This window comes from Neoarius graeffei, chromosome 27 (assembly GCF_027579695.1).
Source record: "Neoarius graeffei isolate fNeoGra1 chromosome 27, fNeoGra1.pri, whole genome shotgun sequence".
In the NCBI taxonomy this organism is placed as follows: domain Eukaryota; kingdom Metazoa; phylum Chordata; class Actinopteri; order Siluriformes; family Ariidae; genus Neoarius; species Neoarius graeffei.
This window is the reverse complement of record NC_083595.1, coordinates 44,811,088-44,835,619: the sequence shown is the minus strand read 5'-3', so window position 1 is coordinate 44,835,619 and position 24,532 is coordinate 44,811,088. Positions and strand designations below refer to the sequence as shown.

Here is a 24,532-nt window from a genome sequence, read left to right as displayed (position 1 = left end):
TATTTCAGAAACTGCTGATCTCCTGGGGTTTTCACACACAACAGAATGGTGCGAAAAACAAAAAAACATTGAGTTGATAAGAGAGGTCAGAGAAAAATGGCCAGATTAGTTCGAGCTGCCAGGAAGGATATAGTAATTCATAGCAATTCGTTACAACCGTGGTGAGCAGAAAAGCATCTCAGCATGCAACAGGAGAAGACCACATTGGGTTTCCATTCCTGTAGCCAAGAACAGGAATCTTAGAATCAAGAACAAGTTCCTACTAAAGTGGCCGGTAAGTGTATACCCACATTTAGGAGTGTGGTGTAGCGATATGATTGGATAATGTAATATCAGGAAGCAGTGTTGGCAGTGCGATAGGGTAAATTCAGCGGGTGAGAGAAAATTACGGAGCAGGAGAACCTTATGAAAAAACAGAGAACAGACGTGGGAGCGAAGATAAGTTTCAAGGATTTAACTGGAACTAGGCAAAACAAGTTGCAAGCATCCAAAACAAATATCTCTATCATGAAAATAAGCAAACTTAACAGGATATTTCAGAAAGAGTCATGTATGATATCAGGCTTATAAAATTAGTCTTTTATCCCATACATGCCTGTGCAAAGACTCTTCTGGAAACATAAGTTATATTCCTAGTAACAAAAGCTACAAAGCTTTTTGTTTTGTTTTGTTTTGTTTTAAGTATGACCAAAAAAAAAAAAATCTATCTTTTAGCCCAAAGATCTTCCAGACGAACACAACTTGCTCTTTAGAAATTTTCTTTGGATGATCAGTGAGACAAAGGAAAGTTAATGACATGAATGAATGAATGAATGAATGAATGAATGATAATTTTTGTGATAATATAATGTAGATAAAATGAAGATAATGTAGATATTTCGCAAAATAATGCACAAAAGATTATGTAGGCACCTTGTAGAACTTGTTTTGTCATCAGCATGCCACCAACAAACTTGTAGGGAAAAAAACTTGTTGGCAGGAACACATAATGGAAATTCTGATAAAACTGAAACAAATTATGGTAACACATTAGCACATCATACACAAACATACTCATGTTTATTCCTCCCCATACCCATACGCTGTTTCCTTTCTGTACAGATGGGGGGCATGGAAGCAGTCATCACTGGACTCACAGATGACTTCAAGATCCTAAGGAGAAACAGGAAATTGTTCACCTTTATCACTGCATTTGGGACCTTCCTGGTTGCCATATTGTGCATTACGAAAGTATGAATCATCTCATTACATAACCGTACAAGTGAGACAATGGGAACTTTTTGAGGCAACGTACATGACCAGTTCATATGAGATTATATACAGTGGTGCTTGAAAGTTTGTGAACCCTTTAGAATTTTCTATATTTATGCATAAATATGACCGAAAACATCATCAGATTTTCACACAAGTCCTAAAAGTAGATAAACAGAACCCAGTTAAACAAATGAGACAAAAATATTATACTTGGTCATTTATTTAGTGAGGAAAATGATCCAATATTACATATCTGTGAGTGGCAAAAGTATGTGAACCTTTGCTTTCAGTATCTGGTGTGACCCCCTTGTGCAGCAATAACTGCAACTAAACATTTCCGGTAACTGTTGATCAGTCCTGCACACCGGCTTGGAGGAATTTTAGCCCATTCCTCTGGACAGAACAGTTTCAACTCTGGGATGTTGGTGGGTTTCCTCACATGAACTGCTCGCTTCAGGTCCTTCCACAACATTTCGATTGGATTAAGGTCAGGACTTTGACTTGGCCATTCCAAAACATTAACTTTATTCTTCTTTAGCCATTCTTTGGTAGAATGACTTGTGTGCTTAGGGTCGTTGTCTTGCTGCATGACCCACCTTCTCTTGAGATTCAGTTTATGGACAGATGTCCTGACATTTTCCTTTAGAATTCGCTGGTATAATTCAGAATTCATTGTTCCATCAATGATGGCAAGCTGTCCTGGCCCAGATGCAGCAAAACAAGCCCAAACCATGATACTACCACCACCATGTTTCACAGATGGGATAAGGTTCTTATGCTGGAATGCAGTGTTTTCCTTTCTCCAAACATAACGCTTCTCATTTAAACCAAAAAGTTCTATTTTGGTCTCATCCATCCACAAAACATTTTTCCAATAGCCTTCTGGCTTGTCCACGTGATCTTTAGCAAACTGCAGATGAGCAGCAATGTTCTTTTTGGAGAGCAGTGGCTTTCTCCTTGCAACCCTGCCATGCATACCATTGTTGTTCAGTGTTCTCCTGATGGTGTACTCATGAACACTGACATTAACCAATGTGCGAGAGGCCTTCAGTTGCTTAGAAGTTACCCTGGGGTCCTTTGTGACGTTGCCGACTATTACACGCCTTGCTCTTGGAGTGATCTTTGTTGGTCGACCACTCCTGGGGAGGCTAACAATGGTCTTGAATTTCCTCCATTTGTACACAATCTGTTTGACTGTGGATTGGTGGAGTCCAAACACTTAAGAGATGGTTTTATAACCTTTTCCAGCCTGATGAGCATCAACAACGCTTTTTCTGAGGTCCTCAGAAATCTCCTTTGTTCGTGCCATGATACACTTCCACAAAGATGTGTTGTGAAGATCAGACTTTGATAGATCCCTGTTCTTTAAATAAAACAGGGTGCCCACTCACACCTGATTGTCATCCCATTAATTGAAAACACCTGACTCTAATTTCACCTTCAAATTACCTGCTAATCCTAGAGGTTCACATACTTTTGCCACTCACAGATATGTAATATTGGATCATTTTCCTCACTAAATAAATGACCAAGCATAATATTTGTCTCATTTGTTTAACTGGGTTCTCTTTATCTACTTTTAGGACTTGTGTGAAAATCTGATGATGTTTTTGGTCATATTTATGCAGAAATATAGTAAATTCTAAAGGGTTCACAAACTTTCAAGCACCACTGTACATATAAAAAAAGAAATGGGGCAGCATGGTGGTGTAGTGGTTAGCGCTGTCACCTCACAGCAAGAAGGTCCGGGTTCAAGCCCCGTGGCCGGCGAGGGCTTTTCTGTGTGGAGTTTGCATGTTCTCCCCGTGTCCGCGTGGGTTTCCTCCGGGTGCTCCGGTTTCCCCCACAGTCCAAAGACATGCAAGTTAGGCTAATCGGTGGCTCTAAATTGTCCGTAGGTGTGAATGTGAGTGTGAATGGTTGTTTGTCTCTATGTGTCAGTCCTGCGATGATTTGGTGACTTGTCCAGGGTGTACCCCGGCTCTCGCCTTTAGTCAGCTGGGATAGGCTCCAGCTTGGCCGCAACTGTGCACAGGATAAGTGATTATGGATTATGGATGGATGGATGGATGGAAAAACAATGTTATAAATTGATATTGACAACATCCACAATTCACAAGATATTGCTACAACATTCTCAGCTTGAAATACACTCCTTACTTAGCTTTGTTATGCCTTGTTGGAAAAGCAGGATAATAAATACAGAAGATATATAACCTTTCTGCATGCTTTTACTGCATAAAGCATGATTATCTCATAAATTCTGAAGATAACTGTTGTTTCACCTGTAAGCTGTTAGATACAGAGAACCATGGTATTCGAGCTCACATGCCTTTTTGTACATGTGGTCAATAATCATTATGTAATTTCTGAAAATCACTAACTTGAATATTAAACATTTATCAGATTTATCAAATAAGGGCCAGGTTAGGAAGTTAAGACATGAATTGGCACATAAACTTATGTGATAGTTTGTCACTGGGGTTCAAAGTGTTTTAATTGCTTGAAATGTTTTCATAATTGGATCTTTTTTCTTTTTTTTTCCGGATACTGTTTTCCATAGGGAGGGATTTATGTCTTCACCTTATTGGACCACTATGCTGCAGGGACGTCTATTCTGTTTGGAGTTCTTGTGGAGGCCATAGGAGTGTCCTGGTTCTATGGTAGGTAATTCAGGCCAGTTCAATTCAACAAAACATTACTGTCTAGAGGACATGATACAATAAATTATCATACATGGCAGTTACCAAACACATGAAAGAACGTACCATTTCTAACCAGAACTTAACCCAAAACTATTTTTGTCTAAGCAGCGCTGCACACTACCACACTAGTTAGAGTTTAATTGCCTCAGTGACTCTCACGGTTACCAGACGACCAACCCCCCACTGTAACCCTAGCTATATGAGAGGCCAAGGGCTATAGAAACGGAGATCAATGTTGCCTAATGTGTCTCAAAAGACTGGTTAGTACGGGGATGGGAGACTACCTGGGAAGACCAGGCCCTGGCGGGGGAGGGACTTTGATTTGATGAGTAAAGTTGTGTGTAAATGTTTGCATAAGCCAAACTGAACAAAAATTTTCCGCCATATTTAAAAGAGTTTCAGAAAGGCTGATTTTCTTTGTACTCATGTACATATGTCGATCAACCATAAAGTGCAAAGCGTTTTCCTGACACAACTCATTTGCAGGTAGTGACATCCAGAAAAATCCATAAATCTTAAAGTACACAGACAGCTGGAAGCAGAAAACGATCAATCAGGGTAAAGCTTGAAAAACAGAAGTGGAAATGATTTTGATTCACTTCTATGACAATAACAATATTTAATAATAATAATAATAATAATAATAATAATAATAATAAGTGAGTACTACAACCCCGATTCCAAAAAAGTTGGGACAAATTACAAATTGTAAATAAAAACGGAATGCAATGATGTGGAAGTTTCAAAATTCCATATTTTATTCAGAATAGAACATAGATGACACATCAAATGTTTAAACTGAGAAAATGTATCATTTAAAGAGAAAAATGAGGTGGTTTTAAATTTCATGACAAGAACACATCTCAAAAAAAAGTTGGGACAAGGCCATGTTTACTACTGTGAGACATCTCCTTTTCTCTTTACAACAGTCTGTAAACGTCTGGGGACTGAGGAGACAAGTTGCTCAAGTTTAGGGATAGGAATGTTAACCCATTCTTGTCTAATGTAGGATTCTAGTTGCTCAACTGTCTTAGGTCTTTTTTGTCGTATATTCCGTTTTATGATGCGCCAAATGTTTTCTATGGGTGAAAGACCTGGACTGCAGGCTGGCCAGTTCAGTACCCGGACCCTTCTTCTACGCAGCCATGATGCTGTAATTGATGCAGTATGTGGTTTGGCATTGTCATGTTGGAAAATGCAAGGTCTTCCCTGAAAGAGACGTCGTCTGGATGGGAGCATATGTTGCTCTAGAACCTGGATATACCTTTCAGCATGGATGGTGTCTTTCCAGATGTGTAAGCTGCCCATGCCACACGCACTAATGCAACCCCATACCGTCAGAGATGCAGGCTTCTGAACTGAGCGCTGATAACAACTTGGGTCGTCCTTCTCCTCTTTAGTCCGAATGACACAGCGTCCCTGATTTCCATAAAGAACTTCAAATTTTGATTCATCTGACCACAGAACAGTTTTCCACTTTGCCACAGTCCATTTTAAATGAGCCTTGGCCCAGAGAACACATCTGCGCTTCTGGATCATGTTTAGATACGGCTTCTTCTTTGAACTATAGAGTTTTAGCTGGCAACGGCGGATGGCACGGTGAATTGTGTTCACAGATAATGTTCTCTGGAAATATTCCTGACCCCATTTTGTGATTTCCAATACAGAAGCATGCCTGTATGTGATGCAGTGCCGTCTAAGGGCCCGAAGATCACGGGCACCCAGTATGGTTTTCTGGCCTTGACCCTTACGCACAGAGATTCTTCCAGATTCTCTGAATCTTTTGATGATATTATGCACTGTAGATGATGATATGTTCAAACTCTTTGCAATTTTACACTGTCGAACTCCTTTCTGATATTGCTCCACTATTTGTCGGCGCAGAATTAGGGGGATTGGTGGTCCTCTTCCCATCTTTACTTCTGAGAGCCGCTGCCACTCCAAGATGCTCTTTTTATACCCAGTCATGTTAATGACCTATTGCCAATTGACCTAATGAGTTGCAATTTGTTCCTCCAGCTGTTCCTTTTTTGTACCTTTAACTTTTCCAGCCTCTTATTGCCCCTGTCCCAACTTTTTTGAGATGTGTTGCTGTCATGAAATTTCAAATGAGCCAGTATTTGGCATGAAATTTCAAAATGTCTCACTTTCGACGTTTGATATGTTGTCTATGTTCTATTGTGAATACAATATCAGTTTTTGAGATTTGTAAATTATTGCATTCCGTTTTTATTTACAATTTGTACTTTGTCCCAACTTTTTTGGAATCGGGGTTGTAAATCTTCTATCAGATGAGGCATTTGTTGATAGCTTGTGTTTTTGTTTTTTTTTAGGGTTTATGGCTAACTGGCCCATCCTTCTTTTATACAGCGACATTTCTTTTGTCATAATTGAGAGATAAGTTTTATTTGTGTTAATTGACAGGTTTGTGTTAGTTGTTTTTTTTTTTAAATCCAAAACACTTGTATACGGTGCTCTGGATAAGGTCTTCTGTTAAATGATATACAACCCAAATCAGAAAAAGTTGGGACGGTGTGTTGAAATTAAAGCTGAAAACAATTATTTGTAAATAACCTTTGACCCGTATTGCACTCACACCAACACAGCAGCACATTAATTGATGTTTTACCTCATGAAATTTTATTGTGTTTTCAAAATACACACATCAAAAGTTTCAATTTTGAGTCTTGCAACACATTTCAAAATAAGTTGGGACGGTAAAAGCATTTACCACTTCATAATTTTGCCATTCCTTCTCACAACACTGAAAAGATGTTTAGGGACTGAAGACATCAAGTGATGAAATGTTTCAGGTGTTATTTTGTCCCATTCTTCCTACAAACCAGTCTTAAGGTGTGCGACAGTACGGGTTCATCATTGTCACATTTTTCATTTCAAACTTCACCACACGTTCTCTATTGGGGACAGAGGGGACACACCCTCTTCTTCCACAGCCATGCCTTTGTAATGTGTGTGGAATATGGTTGTGCATTGTCTTATTGAAATCTCCCTGGAAAAGATGTCGTCTTGAAGGCAGCATATGTTGCTCCAAAATGTCAATGTACTTTTCTGCATTAATGCTGCCATGATGGAAGTGTAAGTTACCTTTACCAAAGGCACTGACACAACCCCATACCATGACAGACCCTGGCTTTTGGACTTGTTGCTGGCAACAGTCTGGATGGCCCTTTTTGTTTTTGGGCCAGAGCACACAGGGTCCATTTCTTCCAAAAGAAAAAAAAAAGACCTGGAATACTGATTTGTCTGACCACAATACATGTTTCCGTGTGATGGTCCATCCCAGATGCCTCCAAGCCCAGAGACGATGACAGCATTTCTGGACACAGTTAACATAAAGCTTCCTTTTTGCACAGTAAAGTTTTAACTGGCATTTGTGGATGTTATGTATAGTAGTGTTTGTCAAAAGCTTGTCAAAGTAATCCCGAGCCCATGTGGTTATATCAGCTATAGATGAATGATGGTTCCTGATGCAGTGCCGTCTGAGGGATCGGAGATCATGGGTGTTCAGCTTAGGCTTGCGCCCTTGCCCTTTACACACCAAAATTCCTTCATATTCCTTGAATCTTTTAATGATATTATGCACCATAGAAGGTGAAATTTCCAAATCCCTTCATATCTTTCTTTGAGGAAATTTGTTTTTAACCACTTCAATTATTTTCTCACGCATTTTTTGACAAACTGGAGATCCTCATTGCGTCTTTGCTCCTTAAAGACTAGGCCTTTCCTGGATACTAATTTTGTACTAAATCATGATGACAATCACCTGTTTCAAATCACATCATTATTTAATTGTTTTACCTCATTACTAGCCCTAAATTGCCTTTGTCCCAACTCTTTCTGGAATGTGTTACAGGCCTGAAATGCAGGAATGGATGTATGTTAACAAATGAAATGAAGTTGACCAACAAAACATGAAATATCTTGGATTCATTCTGTCTGCAATGAAATACAAGTCAAAGTAAATTGAGAAATCACTGCTTTCTTTTTTTTATTTGTATTTTCCATACTGTCCCAACTTTTTTCTGATTTGGGGTTATAAGCGTAATGAACATAAGCAAATTAAACTTCGCAGTATATTGCAAATATAAAAGTACAGTAATCCATGCAAATTATATGATTTGAAGTTGACCAAGTCAAAGTTTACATTAGTTAGTTTTCTTATGCGTAAATTTGCACACACGCAAAAGTAGAGTACAATCATTTTTCTGAATTTATAGGATTTTCATGCAAATTCAATAAGAAAATCACTTATATGAATGATTTATGCATAGATCAGTGCAATACATGGCTTGGATTGTTAAATTCCTTTTTTTCACTCAGGCATTCAAGCTCCAAGCCTCCAAAAATGAGGCAGACTGAAGATTTAATGTTAGTGGGTTTTGTTAATGTTAGTGGAAAGGCACGCTGCAATACAGATGTGAGTGGGGAGTCAAACCCTCACGGTTATCAGAGGACTGCCCCCCCGTAACCCTAGCTGTACAGGTGAGAGGCTGAGGGCTACGGAAACGGAGATCGGCGCCACCCAATGCGCATGAAGGGCCTGGTTAGTACTGGGACGGCAGACTGCCTGGGAAGACCAGGGCATGTCGTGGGAAGGACTTTGACTTAATGATTTATGCATATATCCATTTATATCCAGCTTGATCAATGAGGCCCAATGATATTTTTTCGAAAAATCATTCTGAAAAATTTCTAAGAAAGTAAGATTTGATCTTGTATTCCTTTTTTTTTTAAATATACAAACACGCAAAGAGATGTTAGTACAATCAACTGATATTGATTGATATTACTACCAGCTTGTGTTTTTTTTTAATGGTTAATTCATATTCTGATACTGTGAACTCATGATATTTTCAGACTAGGAAGTTAGAGCTGCTGTACTGCAGTTTCAAGCATAACATAGATTATAAATAAATAAATGAATGAATGAATGCATACGTATCACACACACTGCACAAATGCAAACCATATGTTAAGATTACTAGGTAATGAATAGACTTTCCTGAAATATACATCAAGTCATAGAATTACATCATAGGAAGTCACCCAATAGATTTTCCTAATGGAAACAGAGAAGATTTGAAAGATGAGTAGTGAATGTGGCAGACTACAATTCATAATAAATCCACTCACATTAAACCCTCAGTCTGCCTTAATCCTGGAGGCTTGGAGCTTGAATGTCTGAGTGAAAGAAAGGAATTCAAGAATCCAAGCCATAGTCAGGACCTAATGTATGGTTTGAATTATTATTATTATTATTATTATTATTTAAAAAATCATGTTAGATTTCTTCCACTTCACTGATTTCAGATGGTAACAGGGCTTACTGATAGAAGAATTCATTTATATTCGCCTGATATTTGACAACATTACTCATGTTTGACAGTATGACTGACAGCCTTGTTATCCTTTTTGCCTCAGCCTTGATTTTACTGCATAATTTATAAGGTCAGATTTCTGGTCTAGCTGAGAGTGCAGATGCTGGCTGATAAGGTGTATCAGTGTATTCCCTCATTGTGTGTTTGTGTGTGTGTATCAGGGGTGGACAGATTCAGTGAGGACATTGAACGGATGATGGGCTTCAAGCCAGGACTCTACTGGAGGCTTTGCTGGAAGTTTGTCAGTCCTGTTTTTCTGCTGGTGAGGAGTGACAATAATGATGTTGGAAAAATAGGTTTACATTTGTATCGTTAACATCGGAAAACACTCACTGAAAGACAGGATAGCTAACAATTTGTGATGGCTGTTTTTCAAGTCATGTGTTTCAAGTCTGTACTCATGCCATGTCTCTTCTAAATAGCAAGCATGGTAAACAGAACGCTTCCTATTAGCCAGACTTTTATCACCATTTCCTCTATATTAACGTTCAGTGAGTGTGATGTTTCTGGCCACAGATAAACCAGGTCTTAGCTTAACACTTCATAACAGATTTTATACAGGTGCTCGATATAGTAGTACTATATTTCAGATCTGTTATTTATGACTGCTCAATTTTCACATTTTCACATAATTATGATTATGGAAAAAAAGGTATCCACTTGTTTTTAACTGCTACAGCATTTCATACCATATTAAACCATGTTGGAAGTAAAAAGTGTGGATTAAAATGACGCACTTAAATTTTGCAACCATCGACCATGACTTTTGGCTTTCTTCATCACATGAAATCATGTTGTGGAAATATCTAGTGCTTGCCAGAGAAAGATGTTCCCCTTCTGAGCTTTTGTTCCCGTCAAGATTTCTTCCTTATTATATTTTTAAGGCCTTTCTTTCCCGTTCAATTGGCTTAATGCAGCGTGAGCCCAGGACAGTATAAAGTGGCTCCAACCTTTTGTAAAGCAACACTAAATTGAATTAGTATAATTATCACAGTCTAGTCACATTATCAGCATTAATGATCTTGGTGCCATCGTAATGGGTTTAGTGATAGGGATTAGATCCCCCTACATTCTTTATTTGAGTCGTTTCATACACAGCAGGAAAGAATAATATATCGCATCCCATCCTGAAGAGATACATCTCAGGTCAGGGCTTCTTTCTGGAGTTAATACATATTTATCAAAAGCAGATGTTTGTGTTAAAAGGCACCCAATAAACGGGATTATGAGAAGCATGTGACCATGCTGAGTAAAACATTATTCCACCTGGACCAAGGGAAGATTCTTTCCTTTGTAGTTAACAACTCTGTGAACTTTATGACAGCATGACAGGACAAAATTCATCTTAGAGGACACCTGTTAAGCAATAAAGAATCTGTAAGGTCCTTACAGGTCATGCAGGAAGGTAGAATAATATTTCACATCAACACATGCATGCTCTTGATATATACACAGTACATGATTTTGATATTCTGTTTGAAATAAGCACAGGAGCGCCAATAAAACATAATAGTATAAATACAGAGGTGATTATAGGAAATCGCGTGCATTGACTGGTCGAGAAATTTGGACTATTTCTCGATAATCACCTCGAGCAACTCAGCAAAACGGTGGCCAATTGCTTTATCACCGTAAGTGAGGAAGAATCAGAAACTATGAAACAAAATGCTGTTTCTAAAAGCACTAAAAATGCTACGAAGTTTGGTCTAAAACTATTCAAAAGTAAAGTGGAATTGTGATTTATTTTATCTATTTCAAAACAAAGTATTTTATGTGACTTGCATATATAAGTGATAGAAGCATTACATTTCCATGCAGCTTTTGAAGTTTGAAATAAATTATTTTTAATGTGATTTTTTAAAAATAATCACCTGTGTATTTATACGAAAACAATTATCCACCTCAGGCTCAGTGAATATCGGTGGTTATTCTATCCACATTTCACCGGATATGAGCAATCGCACGCTCTGATAGGCTGCTCTACTACTAGGATATCAGCTCATATAGACCCTTCCCACTGACGTCACCGGAAACCGGAAGTAAACAGACCCTGCGCCATATTGGAAGACTAACAAACTCGTGATCAGGGGGAAATAACGGCAGCGCGCGGAATTTAAACCCACGAGGCACTTGATTCATTATAAACCTACAATGGTAAACTTTTGTGCTGTGTTAGGGTGTTCCAACAAAGCTGATGGGAAAGGTGAAAAGAAGTCGTTCTTCAGAATACCAGCTGTGATTGAGACACAAGGGGAGCAAACTAAGGAGCTTTCTGCCAGGAGACAGAGAATAAGTGCATTACTGAGTGTCTGTGAGCAAAGGAGAGCCTGAACGTTGCAACCTCCCTACTGGCTGTTTATTGGCTGTTTGTAAAAATGTATCAATTGTTGCCCTTCATCGCGGACTCGAGAGACGAGACCTGACGAGTTAGTTCGTTGGTAGCAGAACAAAATGTCTGGACACAAATCGGGTTTTCAGAAAAGGAAAGAAAATAAACGCAGGGTCGAAAATACAAAAAAGGAGGCAGAAAATGCAAAACGAGTTTTAAGGTAGGACAAATGGTTACTTTTCTGAGGCAGCCCGCCGTGGCTGCAGGCTTCCAGTTGTGTCATTGAATGGTTACTTTTCTGAGGCAGCCCGCCGTGGCTGCCTGCAGGCTTATTTATTATAGCCCATTTAGTTAAAATAGTTGATATAAAATGTTTATAGTTATGTGATGGTTGTCCTCAGTGTTCGAACTATGCCGATATTTTCGGGGGGTCCCTTTTTTTCCCTGGGGGGTGCTTGCGCTTGTCTCGGAGCGCGGATCTCCAAACACATGAGAAGCCTATCTTACGCACATATCACGCGGACTCCACATCTCCACACACGCATCGCATCTGAAGTCATAACTCATCAGGGGAAATCGTGTCCGCATTGGCATGTTCAAAAAACAACCTCGCGTCAACAATGATACCACACGCAAGAAAAAAAACAGTCAGGCTACTCAACAACCAACCTGGCAGCAGCAGTCGTTGTCATATCGGTTTATTTTATCTTTGATGTAAACACAACACTAAGGATATGCAAATGCTTCCCGTTACACACGATTGCTATGTCAATAAACATCATTTTGCCAATATTTTAGAGACCCCCCAACATTTCCCAAATCATGTTTTCAAGGGATCTCATGTCTGTTTCAGGGGATCTCGGATCCCCCGAGTACCCCCGTAGTTCGAACACTGGTTGTCCTGATTTAGACTGGTGTGTTTTTTTTTTTTTGGGGGGGGGGGGGGGGGGGTTGCGCGATGTTACACCCTGGTCCAGATTAGGGCAGAACCGGCCCTGGCTACATTTCAGGTGTAGTTTGTTTTATGTATGTATGTACTTGCATAGATGTGTACTTGGTCTTCCAATATGGCGACTACCAAAATCTCGCGGCGTGGTGACATCATGCGGGATCCCTCTATACCGTGAGTAGAGAAAAACAAAAATGGCGGCTTTGTCATCAAGTATTTAAAAGAAATAGAAATAGCTAAAAGAATATAGGGGTTTTAAGCTCAGTCGGTGGCGGTAATGCACCTTTAAGTTGGTTTGCCAACTGCCACCAAACCCTAAAGAAGAAGAAGAAAATGGCGGCGCGTGTTGCTGAAGCAACTGAGGACGAAATAAAAACTCTACTCAAAAACAAAACCCCAAAAATACAAAAAAAAAAAAGCAGCAAAATTTGGAATGAAAGTATTTGATGGTAAGAATGCATCTTTTTTTATTTTTCAAGAATTATTATTATAGCATTTTTCACAAATTGCTACTGTCATTTCACTGGTTTGTTTACATTCTAAGCGGAAATGATTTTGTCGGACGTTTTGTATAAAGTTTTTACTTAACGAATTTGCAAAAAAACAAAATAAAAATGCTCTGTTTCTCAAAATCCAGTGAATGTGGATAGAATACTGTAATACAGTTATTCCACTTAGTCTTATCACACATGGCTTATAGCCAACTCGGAGCTACGCACCTCGTCGGCTATCAGCTCATGTACCGTACGACTCGATTTTGTAGAATAACTGTTAAATAATAACCTCAACTTCATCTTGGTTATTATTCACCGATATTCACTTCATCTTCAGCAAATAATTGTTAAATAGGAGCAATAACAATATTATTCATGTCTCAGCTCACTCACACCCCACTGGATGATTAGATGACACTCTCTCATTGCATGGCCTTGTTTTTGTAGGTTGTGGTGATTGCTAGCATTGTCACGGCCAACAATATGGAATATGAAGGCTACGTTTTTCCTAGCTGGGCAACCTTGGTGGGCTGGGGCATTGCCCTTTCCTCTATGATCTTTGTACCACTCTATGCCATCTACAAGTTCTTCAGTTTGCCAGGCACCTTCAAGCAGGTTAGCATTGCTTTAATATGACCAGCTTCCCAGGTAATCTCCACTGTACTATGTGTAATCTTATACAGTATGTTCTCAAAAGCACCATTGTGTTTGATAATTCATGTAATAATCTGCTCTTTTCTCCTATTGATTGCTTATATTCTATTTTGTGCTATTTCCTATATTTAGTCTTCCTTTTATTTCACTTGGTTCCAATCCTGTCCAAATATATCACTCATCACTGATATTTTTATTGATTTCCATTTCAGAGGATAGCATACTGCATTACACCAGAACACGAACATCATCTCGTGGCAGAGGGAAACATCAGGCAGTTCAAGGTAGGGCCTTTTTTTTTTTTTTAATTGTTTGTTTGTGATCTCCAGTCAGAAAACAACAAGACCACTACAGTATGACACAAAATGGCAAGCAATCACGAAATGGAGACAGCCAGAGAGAACCAACACTTACAGTATGAACACTTACTAAAGCACAGACATATCACAGAAATCGTCAGCTTTACCCCATCCAGCAAGACCAATGCTGTAGGAATCATCTGATGAGGTTTTTTTCGCTGGTACCTTTAGCTTTAGAAAGGTTAGATAGCAGCTAGGGTTGCATCATCACTGACACTCGATATGTAAAGTTTTATAACATCTGATATTTGAATAATTCTCTAGTTTTAGTCTGTTTTATGGATGATAGAACATAGGGATGGTAAGATTCACTGATGTGCACTGGATACAATTTGGGATGAACTCAGCTGCATCATTTCTAACATGACAAAATTGTCGGTCATACTATATAATTGAGGATATTTATCCTTAAATTTACACAATGTAAAAAGAATTAATTTCTAAAAAAAATAAATAAGTGCGTGGCATGTTCAGTATTGTTCTAAAGCAGTGGTTCTCAAACTTTTTTCACCAAGTACCACCTCAGAAAATACTTGGCTCTCCAAGTACCACCATAATGACCAACATTAAAATACAGTAGTGTAGTAGGCCTAAGTATTCATTAAAAACAAGGCAGAGGTTTTATTTAACAAGTATATTTAATATTGTTGGCCACTGTAACATTATGCACAGTACTTTGAACAGTAACACTGTGTTTAAATATAGGAAAATAAAACACTGTACTTAAATAATGAATCAAATAAATTGGCCAAATCTGCAACATCTGTAGTCTCATCAAGCTGTATGGTAAAATATCTACTGTTCTTAATGCGCTCAATCAGTGTCTTTTTAACATCGTCAGCCATGTCGTTTATTCTCCTTGACACGGTGTCATTTGAAAGCGGCACCAAGTTCTCTGGCAGCTTTCTCTCCACACATGATACGTGTCATCTCTTTGGCTAATGGTAAACACAGCAGTTCCCCGATTGTGTGCGGCTTACCGGCTCTGGCGATCAGGAGGCTGGCGCGATATGAAGCGTCCTGTGCTTTGGCTACGGGTGTACCATAGGACAAAATGGTGGACTTGGACTGCTTCAGTTCATCACGTTTTCGTAAAAAAAATCCATTGGTTTGTCCTTTAGTGCTGTGTGTTTGGTTGTAAGATGCTGTTTGAGATGCGATGGTTTCATGGACTCATTGCTCAGAACGTCCCCGCATACAACACACTGCGGCCTGGGCAGCTCCTCTGTCCCGCTCCAAATGAATCCCAGTTTTATGTATTTTTCGTCATACTTCCTCCTCACTGGTTTCTGCCGTTTGCTAGCAGTTCTGGGGCTGGTTTTACCACTGTCGTTAGCATCTGCGCTCGGCTCACACACGTCCTCTTCAGTTCTCCCTCTCTCCTGATTCACGCTCCCATTCGCAGATTTAAGCCACGACAGTAATTTTGTCGTACTCGTCATAATTAGCAAAGCCACCTCCACCTTTTCCCATCACAGCCTAGTCTACCAATGGCGGATAACCGTCTGTCAGCGGAACCGGCGGGAATGCGTACGTACGCTACGTATGGCTACCCAGAAGCATTTGCAAACTTTTTAAAATTATTAACTTAATTTGTATCTCCTTTCATTTTCTTGTCATCGGTTGATATTTTCATCCATTCGGATATTATGGATAGTATTTCACGTTTTATTTTATTTTTTAAAATTTATTTATATTTAATTAAGTGATTCTTTGGCGTACCACTAGAATGGAGCCCGCGTACCACTAGTGGTACGCGTACCACAGTTTGAGAACCACTGTTCTAAAGTCCATGCTCTTGTTATCATCTGCAAATGTCAGATATGCACCTAAAGGAGCTGGAGCCAACTAGATTATGTACGGCTTAAAGTGCTTTTCTTTCCTTTTTTTTAATAATAAAAAAAAAACTTGTGTCAGTGACACGTTCTATTAAATGAATCTATCAAAGTGATTTTAACCTTATTAAAACCTGTTGGTGACTTAAGGTGGGTTTCCATTGCAGTTTTCCATTGTAGCAAAATAGAAGTGATTTTTTTTTTTTTTTTTGGTCAACACACTTGCAAACGGTCTTTGTTTCCATTGAGTGATGTTATGTGATTAAAGCTGGGTTTTCTCCTCTCTTGATAATCATTCTAGTTAACCATGACAAGAGAGAACACAAAACAAGCCTTATTTTTGAATGACGTTGAAGGAGGAGTCCACAAACCTTTGAAATATGTTTTCATTTTAAACTTGCAAAATATTGCTTTGTCAAATCGTCTAAAAAAAAAACCACCTCATATGCGTGTAACTTTTTTGCGATATTTGAGAGCTTTTCCGAAATTCGTATGTTTCCATTACTTGTGGGTTGTATTTATTTTTAGTTCGCAGTTTCTAATTGCGGCGGCACGGTGGTGTAGTGGTTAGCGCTGTCGCCTCACAGCAAGAAGGTCCGGGTTCGAGCCCCGTGGCCGGCGAGGGCCTTTCTGTGTGGAGTTTGCATGTTCTCCCCGTGTCCGCGTGGGTTTCCTCCGGGTGCTCTGGTTTCCCCCACAGTCCAAAGACATGCAGGTTAGGTTAACTGGTGACTCTAAATTGACCGTAGGTGTGAATGTGAGTGTGAATGGTTGTCTGTGTCTATGTGTCAGCCCTGTGATGACCTGGTGACTTGTCCAGGGTGTACCCCGCCTTTCACCCGTAGTCAGCTGGGATAGGCTCCAGCTGGCCCGCGACCCTGTAGAACAGGATAAAGCGGCTAGGGATAATGAGATGAGATTCTAATTGCGCATTAAGCAAGTTAATGGAAACCTGCCTTGTGAGATTTATGAGTAAAGACCATAAATATCCTACCCAATAAAATATTTATTGAAGGAGGAAATTATAGCAGAAGCCCTTATCCAGAGAACCTTATAGAAGTGTTTTGGAGTCTCTATCAAAAACCCATGCTAGTTCACCAGGTGAAGGATAAACAAATTAAAAATTTTGTTTTATATTATTGGCATTATAAAAGCAAACAAACACAAACCTGTCAAATCAATTAAGACAAATAAAACTAATCATTCAGTTATGACAAAAGATGTAGAATGTTGCTGTAGAAATAACTATCTTTACATATGTAAAATCCAATTCTTTAGTTAAATTATTATTAACTAAAGAATTATTTTCTTATTTAAATAATATTGGCTGGCACTGCTTAAGAAGAACTAAAGAAATAAAATCAGACTATCTGCACCATATTTAACTGCATAACATCATATTATTTCCCATCACATCGTATCGAATTAACCACACTGCGTTGAATCAAATCATGATGAATCACACTTCATTGGAATAGAGGTTAATCATATCATATCACATTAGTAGTAGCTTCATATGTATCTTTAATGTATTGGGCTGTTGGCAGTGCATAGAGATGTGTATTGCATTGTCCTCAGTGATGGAGATGCACATCCCAGATAGATAGATAGATAGATAGATAGATAGATAGATAGATAGATAGATAGATAGATAGATAGATAGATAGATAGATAGATAGATAGATAGATAGATAGATAGATAGATAGATAGATAGATAGATAGATAGATAGATAGATAGATAGATAGATAGATAGATAGATAGATAGATAGATAGATAGATAGATAGATAGATAGATAGATAGAATTAAAATCTTAAACATCAGTAGGATCCAGAATTAATGTATGGTATGTTCCTGCACATAACTACATACTGTACTTTTCTGATTTAAATAATATTGGCTGGCGTTGTGTGGTATATCATATATATTCCATTCAGCGAGCATGATACTCTACGAGTCAAAGACAAGTTTAATATTATGCTAGCTGAATGGAATATATCTGACATACCACAAAAAAACGCCAGCCAATATTATTATTATTATTATTATTATTATTATTATTATCTCATCTCATTATCTCTAGCCGCTTTATCCTGTTCTACAGGGTCGCAGGCAAGCTGGAGCCTATCCCAGCTGACTACGGGCGAAAGGCGGGGTACACCCTGGACAAGTCACCAGGTCATCACAGGGCTGACACATAGACACAGACAACCATTCACACTCACATTCACACCTACGGTCAATTTAGAGTCACCAGTTAACCTAACCTGCATGTCTTTGGACTGTGGGGGAAACTGGAGCACCCGGAGGAAACCCACGCGGACACGGGAAGAACATGCAAACTCTGCACAGAAAGGCCCTCGTCGGCCACGGGGCTCGAACGCAGACCTTGCTGTGAGGCGACAGCGCTAACCACTACACCACCGTGCTGCCTATTATTATTATTATTATTATACATACACATTCCTTTTGGGGGGCGGCACGGTGGTGTAGTGGTTAGCACTGTCGCCTCACAGCAAGAAGGTCCTGGGTTCGAGCCCCGGGGCCGGCGAGGGCCTTTCTGTGTGGAGTTTGCATGTTCTCCCCGTGTCCGCGTGGGTTTCCTCCGGGTGCTCCGGTTTCCCCCACAGTCCAAAGACATGCAAGTTAGGTTAACTGGTGACTCTAAATTGACCGTAGGTGTGAGTGTGAATGGTTGTCTGTGTCTATGTGTCAGCCCTGTGATGACCTGGCGACTTGTCCAGGGTGTACCCCGCCTTTCGCCCGTAGTCAGCTGGGATAGGCTCCAGCTTGCCTGCGACCCTGTAGAAGGATAAAGCGGCTAGAGATAATGAGATGAGAATGAGATGAGACATTCCTTTTGGGTGTTCAAAGCGTCTTTCTCTTTCAAAATTTTCTCAAAATGTTACATATTTAACAAAGCAAACCTGGCAGCCATGTTTGTTTACAAATTGTCATAGTCACTCTCTAGCGCAGAAGTTTTACATCTCTGATGTGGCTCTTTTCCAGTTCTTTGATGCCCTTTGGTATGTTTTTCTCTTGTAAATATGCGTGAAGAATATCTAATGAAGTTGAACACCTTTCGGGTGTTCAGCATGTCTTTCTCTTTCCCGGCCAACAAAGAAATGCTTCTGCACGTACGCAACAGAAAACGTTCTCATATCATTGGATATTCGCATTAGCTCCGATGTGTGACGTCATGTTGTCTTGACAATCATGCAATATCGTAAACCATATTCAACGCTCATTCTCCATTGGGTAGAGTGACGTAATACACGTATAAGGGATATGCTAACAGTATTGCATGCTATCAAACCAAATGAATGAAACCCTCTAGAAGGGAATAGAATACATATATGTTATTTACCAGCTTAAGGTCGGTCCGTGTCGTGAAATACCGTGACCGAGGTCTTGAAAGTACTGACCAAGGCCCTCTGGGCCGAGGTCAGTATTCAAGGCCGAGGTCATGGTATTTCACCATACGGACCGACCTTAAGCTGGTAAATAATATATTTATTTTTTTCTTTACAAAATTCTAACAGAAAACGAGAGTGCCCGAAAGGGAAAGCCGAGCCGAGGCGAGCCGCCATTTTGAATCCTCATTCACAGCTGTAATGCAAATGGCTTCGTCCTCGGTATACAAGTGCACTTACATGGCAGGAAAAAAAACTACATTTTGCTGCCTATGTAGTCCCCTATTTATACAAAATTGAGTCATTCAGGATTCAGCCATGTTTTTGCTTGGCGTTAGCAACAGTTACAGGTTTTTAGCTTTCTCCTGAAATGTTTTATTTTATTTCTTCTTCCTCAGGGTAGTAAAACTCACTTTCGCTGTGAAGACTGTCATGATCACAATCCATGGTGTAAAATTAATGCTATTATGCTGAGAAATGCTGGCAAAAATTTATAAGATTTTTGATAAAAATCTTATAAATAAATCTTATAAAAAAGATAAATGTTGACAAAAATTGCTACTATGTTTGTTGTTGTTGTGAACGAGCGAGTCGCCAGAGGTCCGTAACCGGGGTCCGTAACTGGGGTCTGTACCGTAGGATACGGACCCGCTCGCCAGCCAATCAGAGTGCAGGATTTGATGGAAATCGGACCGCGAAAAAAATAAATGTTTTCATTCCATCGAAAAAGTGGCCCGTATGTATAATAATACTAATATGTTAACTATACCAGTGCCAGTGAGCCTCACATGAAGCTTGATTGCTGTTTATTTTTAGTGTATTTATAAGACATAATAATTCATTGTTGTTGATTATTGATGTGTATTTTTGTATGTTGGATTGTTTGTGTCTTGCTGACATTCCTTGTAATTCAGTTGTTACTGCTAGAAGGAATAAATAAATAAATAAATAAACTAATTGACAATTGATAAACTGGAAATTTAATAACCTCAGCTCTGGTCAGCATCTCACTGAAATAATATATTCTATGTGCTTTTCCAGCTCAAACACTGGCTTGCCATCTGATGTGACCACCAGTGCTGGAATGCCATCGGAAATCCCAGGCGGGTGACGTGCCATGTGTGGACCCTGAGAGAAATGGGTCTGCAGTGAAGTGGAAAAAGTGAAGCGATGACTTCTGTGTGTCTCAACCACATACCCTATTGTCTGCACAGCTCTGCTTCTCTTCTGTGGGTCTCTTTTTCTCAGTGGTGGAGAAAAAAAAAAGTCTTTTAATGTCTCTATTTTGCTTTTTTATTCTAATTATTTTTTTAAACATTACACCTCCAAAACCTCAATTTTTTTAAATTATTTATGACCTTTTTAAATTAATCATATTATTTTTTATATTTCATTTCAACCTGTAGCACATTTAGTGTTTCCAGAGATAAAAATACACCAAGTCACGTCACTTATTTTATCTGTGTGTCTGTGTGGGTGGTGTGTGTATGAGGGTATGAACAGTAACCAACACATAGTTCTTTCCTCTGTAATATCCCCCCCCATTTATCCACTAATTCTGGGCAGACACATTACCCAACTAATATTAGACTTTAACGGCGTAAGAATCCCATACGTTCTTCTGTGTCCCAGAGCAGCAGTGAAATCATTCTCGCAAGTGTATCCTGCATCAGTGCCTTATTGAGAATCTACTGGTCAATAACTAACAGTTTTAATTCATTTTAATAACGTCAAAATCGGTGTTTACTACGACCAAAGCATTCAAATTAATAGGAATCTTTATAAACATGATACCAAGCATGCATATTAACTCAATCGCAGAGATTCCCTTAAAAGACATAAAAGACATGTTTTTTATACTTGAAAAAAATTAATAAAATCACTCCAAAGACAAAATTGTAGGTCATAATATATAATAAAGGATATTTATCCTTAAATTTGCACAATGTCAAAAAAAAACCTCTAAAAAAAAAGTTCATATCACGTTCAGTATTGTTCTAAAGTTCATGTTCATGTTCAAGACTGTTATCATCTGCAAATGTAGGATGTACACCTAATGGAGCTGGAGCCAATTAGCTTAAAGTGTTTAAGAAAAGAAAAGAAACAAACCTTGGGTCAATGATACGTGTTCTGTTAAATGAATCCGTCAAAGTAGTTTTAACCTCATTAAAGCCTGTTGGTGACTGAAGGTGGGTTTCTGTTGCAGTTTTGTGCAAACCAGAAGCGAGTTTACTTTAAAAAAAATTAAAAAGTTAACACAATCGTGAATAGTCTTTGTTTCCATTGAGTGATGTTCTGTGATTAAAGCTGGGTTTTCTCCTCTCTCTCAGTAGTAATTCCAGTTCAACATGGCATTAGAGAATACGAAACAAGCCGTGTTTTTCAATGACTTTGAATGAGGAGTCTACAAACCTTTGAAATATGTTTCCATTTCAAACATATGAAATATTGCTTTGTCAAATCATCTGAAAAAGCACCTCATGCGAATGTTTAATCTTTTTTTTTTTGATACTTGAGAGATTTTCCAACATTCATGTGTTTCCATTACTCGTTTTTAGTTCGTAATTTCAAATGGCGCATTACACAGGTTAATGGAAACCTGCCTTGAGAGATTTATGAGTAAAGACCATAAAATATCTTACAAAGTAAAATATTTATTTATGGGGCAATTATATCTAAGATATGCAAAAAAAAAAGACTGTTATTTTTTGAAAAAAAAAAAGTTTTTGTTTTGTGCTTGAAAAGATTGCACAGGGAAATGGTAGTTCAGTTGTTAAGAGATTGGACTACTGAAGATTGTGAGTTCAAGGCCCTTAACTGTCAGCTGCTTAGTTCTATGAATGAGATAAAAGGAAGTTGCTCTGGATAAGAGTGTTTGCCAAATGCCATAAATGTATACAGAGTTCTGTTTCATGTGTTACACACGTACCACTGTCAAGCCCATAACATAATCGCTCCCTGTTGTGTGTGTGTGTTTTGGGGTTACTGATTTGTTGAGAATTTCTCTCAGGTCAAATTTGCGTTGCATCCCTATTTTAAGGAAGAAAAAAAAAACCTACTTCCTTATAATTTACTTAGTAGAAACAAAAAGTGTTAGAAGTGCCAAAATTCTTCTTGTATTTTCTCTATTTATTAGAGTGGAAATGCATTCAGATATATACATTACACTGTAAACACGGTAACTGGTTGGGATCAAGACACAGTTGTGGTGTCTAGATATATTAATGAATAAATATATATTCCTATATATAAATATATTCTTTTGTTTATATATATATATATATATATATATATATATATATATATATATATATATATATATATATATATAATCTTGTATTTATCAGATTCTTTATAATAAAACGTGAATGTAAAGTATTTTAAATGTAGGCTGTCCACTGTAATATTATGTGTTTGATGTAAGTAAAGGTGAAATTATATAAAAATAATATGTTCTATGTAACTGGGGTGGTTCTTCCACGAGAAGGTAACATGATCAGCCTGGTGTTTCTGAGCAATGTTTACAGATTGAGTACAAGTTCTGTTCATAGCTGATAGATATCTATGATGAAGTTAAAATATGCACACTATTACAATAAAGAAGTTTCCACACAACAAGAAAAAATGTGGAGGGTTTTTTTTATGTCTTTTGGAACAGTATTGGGTTTGTAAACAAGCTGAGTGAAGCTCAGGAAAGTTATTAAGCGGGTAACTGATCTCGAAGGTCAAAGAAAAAGGAATAACTGACTAAGTGGATCTGTTACTGGCTTTTGTTGAATTCTCAAATCTGATTGGTCAGAAAGTGTTCATTTTCTAAAACAGCAAGACTCTGATAGTAGTTCCATCTATAATTCAGTTGATAGGTTTACATTAGGTGGCATGGTGGTGTAGTGGTTAGCACTGTCACCCTACCAGCAAGAAGGTTCTGGGTTCGAGCCCAGTGGCCTACGGGGGCCTTTCTGTGTGGAGTGTGCATGTTCTCCCCGTGTCTGTGTGGGTTTCCTCCGGGTGCTCCAGTTTCCCCTACAGTCCAAAGACATGCAGGTTAGGCTAATTGGTGGCTCTAAATTGACTGTAGGTGTGAATGTGAGTGTGAATGCTTGTTTGTGTCTATATGTCAGCCCTGCGATGACCTGGTGACTTGTCCAGGGTGTACCCTGCCTCTCACCCATAGTCAGCTGGGATAGGCTCCAGCTTGCCCACGACCCTGCACAGGATAAGTGACTATGAATAATAGATAGACGGATGGTTTATATTAATTATTTCATTCTAATATGTTATAGTTTCTGTAGTAAAATTCCACATAATCAAAAGTCAAAGTCCTTCTCATGCCAGGACCTGGTCTTCCCAGGCAGTCTCCTGTCCCAGTACTAACCGTGCCCTTAAGATGCATTGGGTGGTGCCAATTTCTGCTTCTATAGCCCTCGGCCTCTCACCTATACAGCTATGGTTACAGTGGGGGCTGGTCCTCTGGTAACCACAAAAGTTTGACTCCCCACTCACATCTGTATTGCAGCGTGCCTTGCCAGATGGCAGTAGGTACCATTTTTGATGATGGTCTTTGGCATGACCCGACTGCGAGTAGAACTCGCGATCTCCCAATCGAGAGGCAGGCACACTAACCACTAGGTCAGCTTGCAGTCCACATAATCAAAGTCTACTAATTATCAAGTTTAAAAACAGATGCTATATAACAAAGACAGTCATTGATATGATGAAGCTTTCTCGATGGACATTTATGGAAGAGATCTCAGGTGTCAGAGCATCCAGAGTATAACAGTAAGTTTTCCACCACAGGAAAGTCTTCAGGAAATATTTTCTCATGGAAAATACTTCTTTTTTTACGCCCCACAGTGGTGCACAGGTAGACTGCATTGTGTCTGCTGTAATAAAATAGTGAGCTTCCAGGATCCTCTGGAAACTGAATGCAAACAAACAAATAAGTACCATCTGGTTTCACATCACTGTCATAACCTTGTCATAAACATGGCAAGGAAAGTTCATATGAGATCACAAATGTCCATAAGGCAGCTGGGCCATAGAAGGTTCACGCTGCACGCTGCATGCTGCACGCTACACGCTACACGTTCACGTGAAGAACCGGACCCTGGGCCATTAAACTTCATGCTTGGATGTTCACG

General features: G+C 38.9%; 1 protein-coding gene across 1 annotated transcript in view; it reads left to right on the top strand.

Moving 5' to 3' along the window:
* slc6a2 (solute carrier family 6 member 2) overlaps nt 1-22,627 on the top strand; it is a 62,292-nt gene extending 39,665 nt beyond the window's left edge. Inside the window, exons 10-15 of the mRNA XM_060911917.1 lie at nt 1,102-1,230; nt 3,818-3,917; nt 9,520-9,620; nt 13,578-13,745; nt 13,997-14,068; nt 20,433-22,627. Coding sequence (XP_060767900.1) covers nt 1,102-1,230; nt 3,818-3,917; nt 9,520-9,620; nt 13,578-13,745; nt 13,997-14,068; nt 20,433-20,456 — 594 coding nt within the window. The 3' untranslated portion in view covers nt 20,457-22,627. The remainder of the gene's footprint in view (nt 1-1,101; nt 1,231-3,817; nt 3,918-9,519; nt 9,621-13,577; nt 13,746-13,996; nt 14,069-20,432) is intronic.
* Nucleotides 22,628-24,532: the final 1,905 nt, after the last annotated feature.